The sequence below is a fragment of the Malurus melanocephalus genome, unplaced genomic scaffold, assembly GCF_030028575.1.
Source record: "Malurus melanocephalus ecotype Western Australia unplaced genomic scaffold, MMel_1.1 scaffold_38, whole genome shotgun sequence".
Classification (NCBI taxonomy): domain Eukaryota; kingdom Metazoa; phylum Chordata; class Aves; order Passeriformes; family Maluridae; genus Malurus; species Malurus melanocephalus.
In genome coordinates, this window is record NW_026623270.1 from 18268 (window position 1) to 32261 (window position 13994).

Genomic DNA, 13994 nt, shown 5'->3' on the forward strand with positions numbered 1-13994 from the left:
ATACAGAGTATGGTATGGTCAGATTTTGGTACTACGTATGTGGGGCTCTGTTTTTCTGTTTGTTTTTAAATGTATTGATTCATTGCTTTTGAATATCAGTGGGGAAAAATTTGCGTGGCCAAAACTCAATTGGAGTTGAAGCTGGATGGAAATATGGTGGACAATGAAAAGAGGTTTTTAAATAGGTAATCCTAAAAGGCAGTTCAAAAATAGCATCAGCCCACTACAGGATGTGGATGGTCCCCTCAAAAACAGGGACACAGGACAGGCAGAGATGTTTAATTCTTTCTTTGCCTTTGTCTTCAACATTGATGATGGTCTAAAGGGGTCCCAGTGCCTTGAGCTGAAGAACCATGACTGTGAGCATGATAAATTCCACGAGTTAGTGTGGGGTCTACTGGATCCATATAAGTCTGTAGGGCCTGATTCATCCAAGAATACTCAGAACTGGCTGATACGATCATGAAGCCTCTCTCAATAATTTCTGAACAGCCTTGGGAATATGGAAAGGCCCCAGTAGAGATGAAGCTGGCTAATGTCCGAATTTTTAAAAAGGTCAAGAAGGATGGCATGGAAACTACAGGCCTGTCAGTCTCACTTCAGTGTGTGGTAAAATTATGGAGAAGATTTTYCTGAGAGGTATTGAAAAACACCTGAAGGATGGTGCAGTCATTGRTTACAGCCAGAATGGCTTCAAATCCAGCTTATAAAACTTAATTTCCTTTTATGAYAAAGTAGCCCACCTAGATATCAAGGGCARCCAGATGGTGAAATCTTKCTGGATTTCAGTAARGCTTTTCCTGCTGTTTCTCACAGGATCCTGCTGGACAAAATATCCAGCACRCAGCTGGATAAACACATCATGCAGTGGGTGAGCAATTGGCTCATGGGTAAAGCACCACAGAGGGCTGTAATGAATGGGGAGACATCAGACTGGGCACCTGTGGGGTAACACARGACTCSATYCTTGGCCCTGTGCTCTTATTGATAAACAACTTGGATGCAGAACTGGAAGGGGTGCTAAGTGASTTTGCTTGTCTTACTGAATTGGGTGAAGCTGTTGACTCCCTTGAGGGCAGGGAGGCTCTGCAGAGAGACCTTGGTGAATTAGTAAGATGGGCAATACTAGCCAAATGAAGCTTAACAAAGAAATGTGCCAGATTCTGTACCTGCCATGGGGCAACCCTGGCTGTATGTACAGGCTGGAGAATGAGGGGCTAGAAAGCAGCGTGGAAAGGAACCTGGGGGTCCTGATACATGGCATATTGAACATGAGTCAGCAGTGCCCTGGCACCCCGGGAGGGAGAAACATGTCCTGGGGGGCATCAGGCACAGCATCACCAGCCAGGCAAGGGAGGGGATTGTCCTGCTCTGCTCTGGGCTGGGGCGGTCTCACCCTAAATATTGTGTTCAGTTTCGGGTGCCATAGCATGAAAAAGAGCTATTAGAGCTATTCAGCTATTAGAGACTGTCCAAAAGAGGACCAAAAGGTGGTGAAGGGTCTTGAGGTGAAGTGTTATGAGGAGTGGCTGAGGTCACTTGGTCAGTTCCTCCTGGAGAAGAGGAGGCTGAGRGGACATTTCATTGCAGCCTGCAACTTCCTTTTGAGGGGAAGAGGAGGGGCAATTTCTCTGATTTCTCAGAGAAAAATCAGAGTGCTGATTTCTCTCTGGTGCCCAGTGACAGCACCCAAGGGAATGGCCTGAAGTTGTGTCAAGAGAGGWTTAGATTGAATATTAGATAAAGCTTCTTCATTTTCCCCAGGGCAGTGGTCACAGCAMCAGCCTGRCAGAGTTCAAGAGGCATTTGGACAATGCTCTCAAGGCACAGGGTGTGACTCTTGGGCTGTCCTGTGCAGGGTCAGGAGYTGGACTTGAAGATCCTACYAGCTGTGGATATTCTATGATTATATGATCGTGAGGAGGTGGACACAGGGATCTGGATTGAGTAGGATTAGAGACAGTACATGGAAGTGCTGATGTTAAAGTGCCAGAAAAGGTTTCATCAAAGTGAAGGTGGTCAGGTCTTTGTAATAAGAGTTGCTTTCCTACAAAATGGAAGGTTTCAGGTTTTTTACTTTAAAAAAAGCACAACCTGCAAATACCACTCAGCAAGAGACATGAAGCTTAAAAGTAGTGTATTAGSTTTTCTCACTTTAATAACATCCTTGACATATAAGCTGTTCATATTCTTCAAAAACGTTAAGATATGTCTGAGGATATTTAAAGCTAAACTTATCACAAAAGAAGAATCCATTATTTTTCWGAAAAGGTACAAATAATTTGACATGATGTCTTAAAAAAGTTGAATTGCAAAGGATTTTTCTTTTGAAACACTTAAATTATTTTTGTCACATCTTCTTTTAAAAGCATATTGTTCCTGGCTACTTTTTAGGTATGGCTGCTAGATTCTTTTTGCATGTCAACGCTTGAAATACCAATCAAATGGAATAATTTACTTATGGAAGTTTTTTTTAACCCAGCTGACTTTTCCAGAGCGTAATTTTAATTGGTTGTTTCAATATGTTGGTATTAAGGCATAGTCTACAAATTATGATAAAATAGAGTATTGTGATTAATGTTTTCATTTCAAAAATATACTTGGTTGTATGCGCTAGCAATAAGAATGCACCTTTTGAAACAACAGCTTTTTTGGGAGGTAGATGCCTTTGACTCCAATGTACTCGTGACTGAAAGGKTGTTGTGCTTTTTCATCTGCCCAGRTGCACAGTAATGGCTATGCAGAGCTMAGTGCTAAAAAGCTTTGTACAARTCATTGCAATCCTGTGAAGGAATCAGTGTTCCTTAGAATAGTCTGTTTCCTTATTGAGGATAAACTATGTCTTTCCGACAGTTAGGCTGTTAAGGAGCAATCAGTACCATATGCATAACTTACTAAAATGATAAAACAATTTTAAAGTGTTCCTAAAAAACAATTTTAAATTAAATCACAAGTTTGCGAGGGCCCACGCTTTAAAAAATACCCCAAGGTAAACGAACAAAAACAAACCTTCAGAGTTCTTAAGATRCAGCTTGGATAAAACATTGTAGATTTGATCTGACCCATTGTCTAAAACACAGAAGAACATTAAATAAAATATCTCCTGTGGCTTTCATTTTGGCCTTTTGAAGTTGACATATGCTTTTTCAATCCTTTTTTCACTCCATACCAAACATATCARTATGGCATTTAACATCCAAAATCATTCATACTGGTTTCCCTGTTTTTTCATTGTGAAAGGACTACACTTGGGTATCTTGTGGCTAATAATAGTGAAAGGAATAGTGGGGTATGCTAATAATGTGGGGGAAAGAAAGGAAATAGATTAAGCCAGAAAATTCATTTTCTGAATCTATTATGGAATCTGCAAAATTATTTTGAATTTCTAAAACCTATATGGTGAACGAAGAATAGAAAGGGTAATTACTCGTTAAAACTTGGTTCTTACAAGTCATCATGGGAAGCCTTTTCTCACAGGACCGATTTCCATTCTGCTAAAAGATTGTTTAATTCGAGATCAGCCAAAAGCTATATACAAAAATGCAAATCTCACACTGCCATTTTTAYACTGCATGTTTCATATGCTCAGCTTAATTTCTCTCCTATTATGAAAGCCAGTCACGTAGAGGAGCACAAACTGTCTGATTGCACCCTATACACAGTATATTTGTCCTTGCTTCTACTCATGAAACATTGTCTGGATTCTATTCTAGCAAATAAGTATTAATTAACTACTTCAGCTTTGCTACTGTTTATAAACACTGCTAGCCRTATACTTTGTGAAATGAACATTGCACTTACATGTGAAATGTAATAATTGCTTTTTATAAATAATATAGCCTGGGCTGTATTTTTGGAATCAACGTCTGAGAACAGTTGTCATAAAATATGGCCTGTTGCAATATTGCAATACTAAACCTGCTTTATGCTGCTTTGAAGGCTGGTTTTCTTTAAGCAAGCTMAAACAATAATACAGTTGTTATTTGCTGTTAAATATTGGTTTTGTTTTACATAGAAAAGAATTAKCCACATGAACATGTGAAGCACTGATTGTGACAGCTAACCTGTGGAACTGTTTCACCACCAGCAGCAGAAAATTACATTCTGTGCTGCAGATTGTTACAGTCCTGGTGTATGAGGATGAGCTAGGTGAATTTGTATGTAAGTTTCCATATGTAAGTTGCCTAACTGTCAGTTTGTATTTTCCATCTTCTGTTTAGGACTGCMAACACAACACAGGGGGTTCATATTGCGATAGGTGCCTTCCTGGCTTCTATGGTGATGCGACAAAAGGGACACCAGAAGACTGCCAGTTGTGCGCTTGCCCCCTAAATATACCTTCTAACAAGTAAGTTGTATATTTACTTGTATATTTACTTGCAGTATACTTTTGTATATTGCACTTTTTCATGTAGTAAATKACTTAGTTTTAAATTAATGTTTCTACATGTATGATTGAGATATTTTTTGTTTCAATAAAATAATATATTCTGCRATATAAACTTTTATTTTTACAATTGTGCAGAATGCTTAATTCCACTGACAGGCAGAKGAAGACAAAAGCTGGATGAGACAAACTAGAAAGAACAACACAGAATTTGGTTGACTGCTTTTCAAATTAATAACTAGCATTTGCTTTTCTGTCCTCCTTAAGAGTAATTGTTTCTAGTTTTAAAGCTGAATGTGSAGCTGAATATGCAGATTTGACATGTGGGTTTTTTCTGCTTTTTCTTTTACTTTTCTTCCAGTCTACATTCAGTGATTTGTTTGGATTTTGAATTCATCTTTAGAGCTTGCAAGTGAAAATATTTTGTCAGCATATCTCAGAAAAATTAGTTGACATTTATATTATTAAATAAAAATAACTAGTGAAAAGTTATTCAAAATTCTGATCTAGGAACCAAAGTTTAGTGCATTACAAAAGCTTGTCTATGCTGCTCGATAGCTTAACTTGATAGATCAAGTGGCTTTAACATTTTTTCATTGGTTTTGTCCCAGAAAACAGTACCTGGAAAATAACAGCACCAAAAGCATTTTACATGTTGTAGCTGAATAAAACCGTTCTGAATCTTGTCTGTGGCATTGCATCCTATTAAAATTGCACTATCAGAGCAGGAATAGTCTAAGCACTTACAAGYGGAAATTCCAGGGGATTGCAGAATGGGAGCCTGCCTTCCTGTTAACACAGCTCTTGAGTTGGTTTTATTTAGATATTAATATATATATGGGTTTATTATATCTGATGCCCAGGCATGGTTCCTCTGACATTCTCATTACTAAGTATTTCCTTACTTTGGTAATTAATTTTCTTTCTCTTGTTTGAGAATACTGTGCTCACAAAGCAGGAAAAACACTGTCACATTTCAGTCTTGCACAGATGTGCAGTAAATGAAGCCAAATAGATTAAATTTAGGTTTGACTGGTAAAATGCCTAGACATGTTCATTATGTATTCATCATAATTCTAGGTGCTTTAGTTTTCTTTTCTGAAGTTGAGGGTCCCCATTTTATTGTTCAGTTTCCTTGAAAAATACAGGCTACAAAACAAACACACAAAATAAATGTTCTTTGAACTGTGAAACTATGTGAGTCCTGAATCCTACAAAGTTTAGCTTTGTAGGACTCACTGTAAAGTTCAAGCTCTCGTGACATTACAGTTCTAGACCAATTATAAAATTTGTATGTGAGGAAAAAAGAGATTTTAAAGATTTTATGTGTTACCTGTATGCTGTTAAAACACTTCTTTTGCTTTCTTACTTAGTTACCAGTGAGTTTGTTATGCTAGGGATAATATTTGCAAACAATTCAGATTCCTTCACATGAAGAATAAACTACCAAGTTCATGTCACTGTACAGATGTAGCATATGTCWTGTTCTTTCTGAGTAACTGAATGGGGGAATAATTGTATGTACAAATTATTATAAATAGCTGGGTACAGATTTTGATTCCTGAAGTATTTAATTCCTAACATGACAGGACAGGATATTTGTAGGTTTCTAAGTTTAATACTAAGTTTCTGCTGCAAAGAGAATATTGTCCATGTCATGAGCCTGTGAGATATATTTCTATTAAGAAATACACTTTCTATTTAATAGCAGTGTCTTGTTTCTTTATGATGTTTATAGTGGTTCCTGTCACTGTTCTCATTGCACCTGGCTTACTTTCTTTGCAATGCCACTTTGCAATGAAGTGGAGAGCTGTTCTAACCATTGTAGAAATRATGTGGTGATTGTGTTGTTCTGTAGCTGATTTCAATGGATTTTGCTGCTGCTAATTCCCTTTCCTGTTTCCAAATGGCAGGAGTTTCCATATGCAGTCATTGAAGCCAGTCATGTGCCTTCTGAAGCACAACAGTCATAAGTGGCTTGCCATAAATCAGGAAAGAGCTCTTGGCCAAATCAGGAAACTAAATTTGAGCTGTCTAAGCTTGTTTTCTGTGTCCTGGGTTGTATTTTCCTGTTTTTGCATTTATCTCCATATATGTGCTTATGTGATGGAGATAAAATCAATACTCATGTTATAAATGGTCTGTGCAATGGACGCTTGACTTCTTTGTCCTATGTCTTCTATTAGCATATCACTTTTTAAACTGTTCTAACTTTCTTAGTCCTCAAGGAGTTCCAAATGGACTGATTTTTTCCCTGTAATTTCTAACAAATATAGATGTTAGAGATAATTGCTTCTCTTCTCTTGACATAGCCATAAATTTAATATGGGTAACAAAGACTCTGACAGGAATCCTCTACCACTGGAAACAGGAGATATATGGTCTCTCACTCAGCCTGGGAAGGAGGGGAATAAACTCATAGCATGGAAACTGGGAATTAGGGTTGATCTCAGAATTTCAATATTTTTGTTGAAGAATTAAATAAAATCACATATTGTCAGGGGTTATTTTCTATAACATACTAAGAAACTTTTAGGAAGCCCCGTCTCCCAGCATGGACTTATCACATACATATCCATACTGTGTATTCATACTTGTGCTGTGTCCTGATTGGTATTAGTGTTGTTACCCTATGTGAAAATTGCAAAGGGTAATGATAAATCAAGAGGAGGACTACAATTTTTGAAGCTTATTTTGACAAATCAATACTCACAGTTCATTAGTATTTAGCACTAGTGAGTAATGGTATTCTCAATAATCAGGAAGATAAAATCTTCTCAGCCTGCTCTCATATATTTCCTTTACAGCATGCAGACAGAAATTTCTCAAAATGTTAAGTGTTGAGATGTGAACTAATATTAAGTCAGAGAAAGAATCAGGGAGGTTTGGTTTTAGCATAACCCATAAACCATGGAAATTCTACTATTCGTAATTATTGCTTAGTAATAATGTGTTACATTATCAATGTGCTACATTATCATTATTATTATCATCATTATCATCCTTATTAATTATTATCATTATTATATTTAAAATTTATGCAGTTGAATTCAGAGCTCTTGGTGGAACTTTGGCACAATACTATAATGAGCTGTGATAGCATCTCTACAAAGTTTCCCRGGAAGCTCTTGGAAAGAGTGAGGTTGGGACTGACAAGTAGGAACTTACTTGAAGTGAGTCAAGTGCTGCTGATTGTATTCAGTGATAACATGTGCTTTCATTGCTGTTAAAGAATGGAATGAGCAATTATTGTTTCTTAACTGATTCTTCATCCATTTGTGAATCCRTTATTAAGTAAATGACATTGCAAAGTAGCACAAATGTAATTCTTATGGAAAAAGAAAAATCCCAGCACTTGTCTATGTTTATTGGACCTGACCTTCCCACATTTTTCTTACTGATCTCCTATATTTGTGGGATAACACAGAATAAAGAATAACAGGATAGATCATAGGATGAATGAYTCCTCAGAAGTCTGGTCACTAGCAGCTAATCACATCAAATGATGCTAATTAGGCTTTTCTGTCCTCCCTGAGCCTATTACTTTCCAGAAACTGTAATGGTATATTCTGCTTTAATATGTCCAAGGTCAAATTATGGCTGTTGGTTATTATTGTAGCATGAACTGTTACCTTGAATATACTTACCTTCTGATGTCTTTGTAGGAGCAATTCTGTTGCTTCTCAACTTCTCTTTTCCAAGGTTACAAAAGATAACTTAGTGGTTTTTTTCAGATAGGTGCTTTGTATTTCCCTTTTGAATAGTCCTCCAACTATGCACTTACTCCCATTCTATTTCTTTTTYYCCCCCTTTTTTCTATTTTTCTACTTGGTTGCCCAGAATTGATTACCATTATTTAAATGAGGCCTTATAAAGATGCTCATATGTCTCTGTCTCTAATAATCCTTACAGAATTACAGAAGAGCAGATTGCCTCTTCTTCTGTGTAGTGTCAGGAGGTTTCTTCAGAAAAGTGTGTTAAGGGAGAAAGATTATGGAAAGCAAAATGCTAAGAGTGAAGGAACACAGTTCAGAGTGAAACACAGGCATTGAGAAGTGGAGCTTGCAAATGGCTACAGTATCCTTATTTATAAAAAAGAGGGAAAAAAACAAGCCAGCCAAAAATAATTAGAGCACACCAAAGAGGTAAAGCTTTCTAGTCTGAAAGCTATTCTTAAACTTCAACGTGCCTGTGTGGCCTGTTGCTTGAGGTCATTRGCACTCGATTAACTCAAATACACTCTCTGGGAAGCTGTACCAGATATTTCCCATTTTGCCCCKCCCCTTTCTTGTTCACTGGGTTCCTTTCAGAGTTGATTGTAGACAAAGTTAACTGAGCTTTTAATCGGTTGTCCTTCAGTAGGATTTATATAGGGGCCACATTATGGCATAGATTGTTTTGCCAGGCCCTCGGGGGCACAAACAAACAGCTGTACATTCCTGCCTTTTTAATGGTATCCAGACCACTTGCTGGCAGGCTCAAGTCCTGTAATAACAGGCTATTGGGATGCTGCCATCCGCTGCTCTATATTCAGTGTCGCAGAAATAGCAGAGTCATTCCAAATTCAATTTGCTGGAGTCGAACTTAAGCCTGATGTCCTAGACCAGAATCACTTTTGCTGGGCGCTGTTTTGCAAATTAACAATCTCTGAAGTGGGAAGASAGCTATGCTGCTAACCATCTTTTCTTTATGTTTTTTCTTTGTTCCTCTTCTTTCTCATTATCAACAACACAGCTTTAGCCCAACGTGCCACTTTGACCGACATCGTGGATTAATATGCGATGAATGCCCAGCTGGCTACGTGGGACCACGCTGTGAAAGGTAAGCAGGCACYGTGCTTTTAGTCATATGAGACCTGAAACAGAAGTATTGATCACATGGAACTGTTCTACCTTTTTATTACCTCCCCTTCTCATCCCCATTCCTATTCTGAAACTTACTGAAAAAATTCCAATGCCTTTTCCTCTGATATTGAATTTGTATTTTYCTAATGCTTGTTTTGTTTTGTGGTGGAATGTAAAGTTTCCAAGAAGCATGTGCTTCTGAGAGTTGCAAATGCTACTCATAAGTAAGAGTCTTTGTTCAAACAGTTTCTAATAGCATTTCTGTCACTCATCCTGAAATTCTTATGAATTGTTTGTCTCTTTTGTCATTTGAATATTTAGGGGATAGTGAATCAAATATGCAGTAAACTACTGATGCTTCATTTAGAGAAGTTAATATGCAGCAAAAATACGGCTCCTCTAATAAGTTATTTGTGGATTTTAATTATTTTTAAAAGAATATTTTACTTTTTTGTTGCTTCTCGTTTGCCATTGCAGTCTTTATTTAGCAAGTAGAACAAACTAAAAAGATAATACTTCTTTGTCAGATACATAGAAAAGTCAATATATATTTGCTACACTTACTCCTATTTACAAAGGCATTATGCTGAAAGGATCCTATGAACAATTTAAATGACACAGAGAGCCAGTGTGAGTTCTAGTGCTAAGCTCCCAGGAACCCCCTTCCACAGGAGGTGAGACCACATAGKCAGGGGATATCACCACTGTGTCTGAATGCCTTTGATCCCTTGGGACTTCACATGGATGGGACAGAGCAGTTTGTGTGCCAGGGGTCCGTGATAGTTGATGATTCACTGTTGGCTTTGTCTCCATGATCTCAGTCTCCTGTGACCCTGCCAATGACACCTTTTAAGGAGGGGCTGGGGAAGCTGGATGACCTTATAGCTTTAGAGAGTTAAGGTGCATGAAAACATGGTGCTTGTGTTTCTTAGTAGGCTTTTGCCATTTGGCACTGAGCTGCCTGAGGCATTCTTCAAGGCAAGCTCTAAGAAAAGATAAGGCTTCTGAATGAAGACTTAAAATATTCAGGCTGGGATGAAAAGAAGTGGGAATAAACCAAGAGACAATGAGAAAAGCAGAAACCTGACCATACACTGTGAATCTCCCTATAGGCCCATCTTTCCAATTTACAACYACTTCCTTTGAAATCCCCTGTTGTGCTATATCTGTCCTGAAGTGAGAGTGCAGGCTGTCACCTGTTTCCACCCATCATCACCGAGTCTGCTCCTGCTGCTGCTATTTCTGCCTGTCTTTTCCTGTCTGTCTGGGAAGTCATCACCTTCTTTCAGCTAGTGGGCTGTGAAGTTAATGACGGCAGGAATAAATCACATCAAGAGCACTTTGGTGGCAGTTTGTCAATGCGGGGTCATTGACAGCTTCCATTAGCAACAAGTGCTGTTTCTGAGGGGAGCACAGGCTGTAGATGCAGTAGGACAGAATCTGAATAAATGGCTGGCTTGGATTTTAGCCTGAACTCCTAAGGAGTTCATTCCTACTGTCATCATTTTGTGCGTGTCTCTCTGGCTGCCTGCGAAGTCATCTGAACTTGTAGGTCGGTTTCAACCAAATTTGGCAGAAGGTAGGAGGTCTCAAAGATGATAATTGTTCCCAAAGGTTTTATGGAAAGAAATGGCTGAATAGAGGTTAATAAATCAGGACATGTCATAGCTAAGGGGGAGAACACTGTGTGAACTCACACCTGATTAAACAGATAGAGAGAGAACAAGAGAGATTACTAAATGTTCTGCCCATAAGAAAACTTTCACAGGGCAAGGAAAAAGTGCTGCTGTAGCCTGAGGGATTATTCCCTGCTGAATAGCAACATCCTGGAGCAAATAATCAGCCCTTAGCCTTGTAACCATGAGATATAAATCCGTTGGAAATTAGGCCATTMATTCCAAAGCTCAAAGAACTATTTGCTTTTAATTGTAACAAGTTGTTCTGAAATGTCTGCAGCTGTCAATAATAATGATCAGGAGAAAGCMTGTTGCCTTTTGCTATTAGCAGTGGCTGTATAATTGCTGAGAGAGTTTACATGAAATTCCATTTCATTTTGGCAGCTACAAARTGACAAGTGATCTGAGCCACGTGATTCATTAGCTGAACAATSCTAAATTATCATGACATATATTATGAAGTGAGCGTGCACAACACTGTACTTATTTGGCCTAAAAATATATCCTCTTTCCCCTAGGGAGACACATATATATATCTGATTTGTAAAATGTCAAAAAAAATTGCCACTTATCTCACTGGAACTCTTCAGGAAAATGGTTGCTCAATATCCTGAGGGGTCCAGCTCATAACACCATCAAAATAATTGCAGGTATGAACTGTGTTGAGAGTTACCASATAATTATAGAGAGAGCCCAGCTTTCCCATTTAATGTTTTTCCCTAACAAATTAGATATAGAAGTCTTTTCCTTTGCTCATTGTTCACTTTTTCAAAGGCATATGAGGTAGGATGGACATTCTCTTAACTTCATTAAAAGGATGTATGAGAATGACAAAAGATTGTCTTTTTAGCCGAGCACAGTTACAGGATGACAAAATCCATTTTCCAAATACAGTCTTGCCATGGAAAAGAAGCAAAATATGTGAGAGTCTGGCTTTTCCTGAAGCACTCCATTATTTATGTACATGGTTCCAGAGACCTTTTCCTCCTTGAAGGAGAGATGAGAGGTCAGTGTGCCTCATGTGCGAGGRGAAGAGTGAGCTGACCCTGGTGACAACACTTCTGCCCTTTCTTGCCCCCACCTCCCCCATTCCTCATCTAGCACACCGTGCCACCAGCCACAGCCTCTCATGAGTACTGTGCCTTCAAACTGCTGCYCACTGTAGCTAATATAATTCTTCCACTTGTGCCAGAGCAGCAAGTCTGTGTTGCTGTACTGATGGGAAAAGGGTCAAACATTTCAGGAGATTTGATACAACAAATGTGTTAGGCAGGATTGTTTGCAGCTTGCAAGAGCAGGCATTCTGCCATTCGAAAAGGCAAGATTTATAGTTGGTCACACAACAAGAACATCTGTGCTGTGCACCTGAGTTAAGATATCTCACTGTGTGCTCACAAGCCATTTCTCCACAGGGCTTTTGCCTGATTTTGTGCACAGGTTGAACCCACATAAATTTCAAATACTGTAAAAATARTGTTTCCAGACTTTAAAGTGTTTGGATTTGCAGGCTTAATTAACTCTGTCTCAAGGGCTTTTTTTTTCAGTAAAGAAAGGTATAAAATAGATCTGTGTTTCTGTGCATATATGTGTATATACAAAGCACTGTAGAGACTGCTATGGGRAATATTAACTCCACACTGACCAGGCCCAGTACACATTCATGCACATATATTTTGGCAGTAGCCCTGTATTTKGCACCACTTACACTAAATAAAACCAGCATCAGTCACAGATATACCTGCATTTGAGAAGAGGAAAACAAAGTGGAAGCAATGTTTTTTCACTGCTTTTACTTCTATTTTTGTTTATTTTTTAATCTCAGAKGTGTTATGTTATAGTTAGCAGTCATTTATTTATAGGTGCATTTTGTGTAATGCATAAAAGTAATTTTCCATGCTACATACTTATTGGTGTTTTTTAATCTAAACCTTGCCAAACATATAATGCCTTGGACTTAAGAAGCTGAAGTAGGAGGGATCAAAAATGGAACTAATGAAAGTGCATTTTTTTAATCTTCCCCTGCAACTTGAGGAGAAGTGGGAGAAAAAGAGCAAGAATTTACATAGGTATATGTACACAATTCTCTTTTAAGCTTTAACTGGTTTGCCTCTACTTTCAGAAYCATTTTCAATTGGATTCAAAATGATGTATGTGCATAAGTAGAATATGGCTACATGATGTTGGTGGGTTTTTCTAATTTCAATTACCAAAGTCTAAACTGATGAGAATACAAAGAGTTATCAAGGTCTCCTGCTATTAGTAGAAGGAAATTATTACCAGTGTATTTCACACAAATCTTTGGAGTATTCTTTCTGCGAACTGCTTGGTGAGTTTCTGAGAATGCTGTTAAATACTGAACTAACCCCTAAATGGAAGTGAAGGAGGAAAACAAACACATTAAGTGAAGTCAAATAGACGAGAAGGACCAAGAGATACAGCTTTATGACAAACACAGCAGTAGTAAGTTAGCAAAGCATGGGTTAACCTCAGATATAATCTGGTTTAGGTAAAGTAAGATAACTGCATAAATTATCCAGATACTCTTTCATTTTAATTAAGTGTGGCTATTAATTATTACATGTTAAGATACATTCCTGGCCTTTGTAACTAAGTTGTCATCACTTTTAAAAAAGCAATTTATTATGATGAAATTAAGCTAAAAATTAGTCTTTTGTGGTTGCTGAGATATCCTCCATGAGGGAAAAAATTATCTATTCCTTTGCAGGAAATACAATAAATTGGTACATTTATGACAGGTTCTGAAAATAAAATACTTAAATTATTCTAATGACAAGATTTTGATGTCTTGTTGCTTCGAGGAGATAATTTTGAGAGATGACTGTGCTAAAGGAGTGGGCTAGATTGTAGAAATTTTACTCATGGTCTTGAGTGCTTACATGCATCCAAACCACTGGACTATTTATGCATATTAGTTGTCTATGGTCTGCATGGTGGATATTTTGAGAAAATGGAAAAAAATCCTATTTTGTGTAAAATTACCAAAAGACATTCAATTAGTTCCCACTATTTTTTCGTCCCTGCTCTCAGTTATCCAGTTTTTATAATCTTTGTCATCTTTGCTAATAT

At 37.8% G+C, this 13994-nt stretch overlaps 1 protein-coding gene across 1 annotated transcript in view; it reads left to right on the plus strand.

Moving 5' to 3' along the window:
- The window catches only part of LAMA2 (laminin subunit alpha 2), a gene marked incomplete at its 5' end in the record, with an annotated part of 156271 nt that overhangs the window by 14455 nt on the left and 127822 nt on the right, over positions 1 to 13994 (plus strand). The window contains 2 exons of the mRNA XM_057364457.1: positions 4221 to 4348; positions 9122 to 9208. Coding sequence (XP_057220440.1) covers positions 4221 to 4348; positions 9122 to 9208 — 215 coding nt within the window. The remainder of the gene's footprint in view (positions 1 to 4220; positions 4349 to 9121; positions 9209 to 13994) is intronic.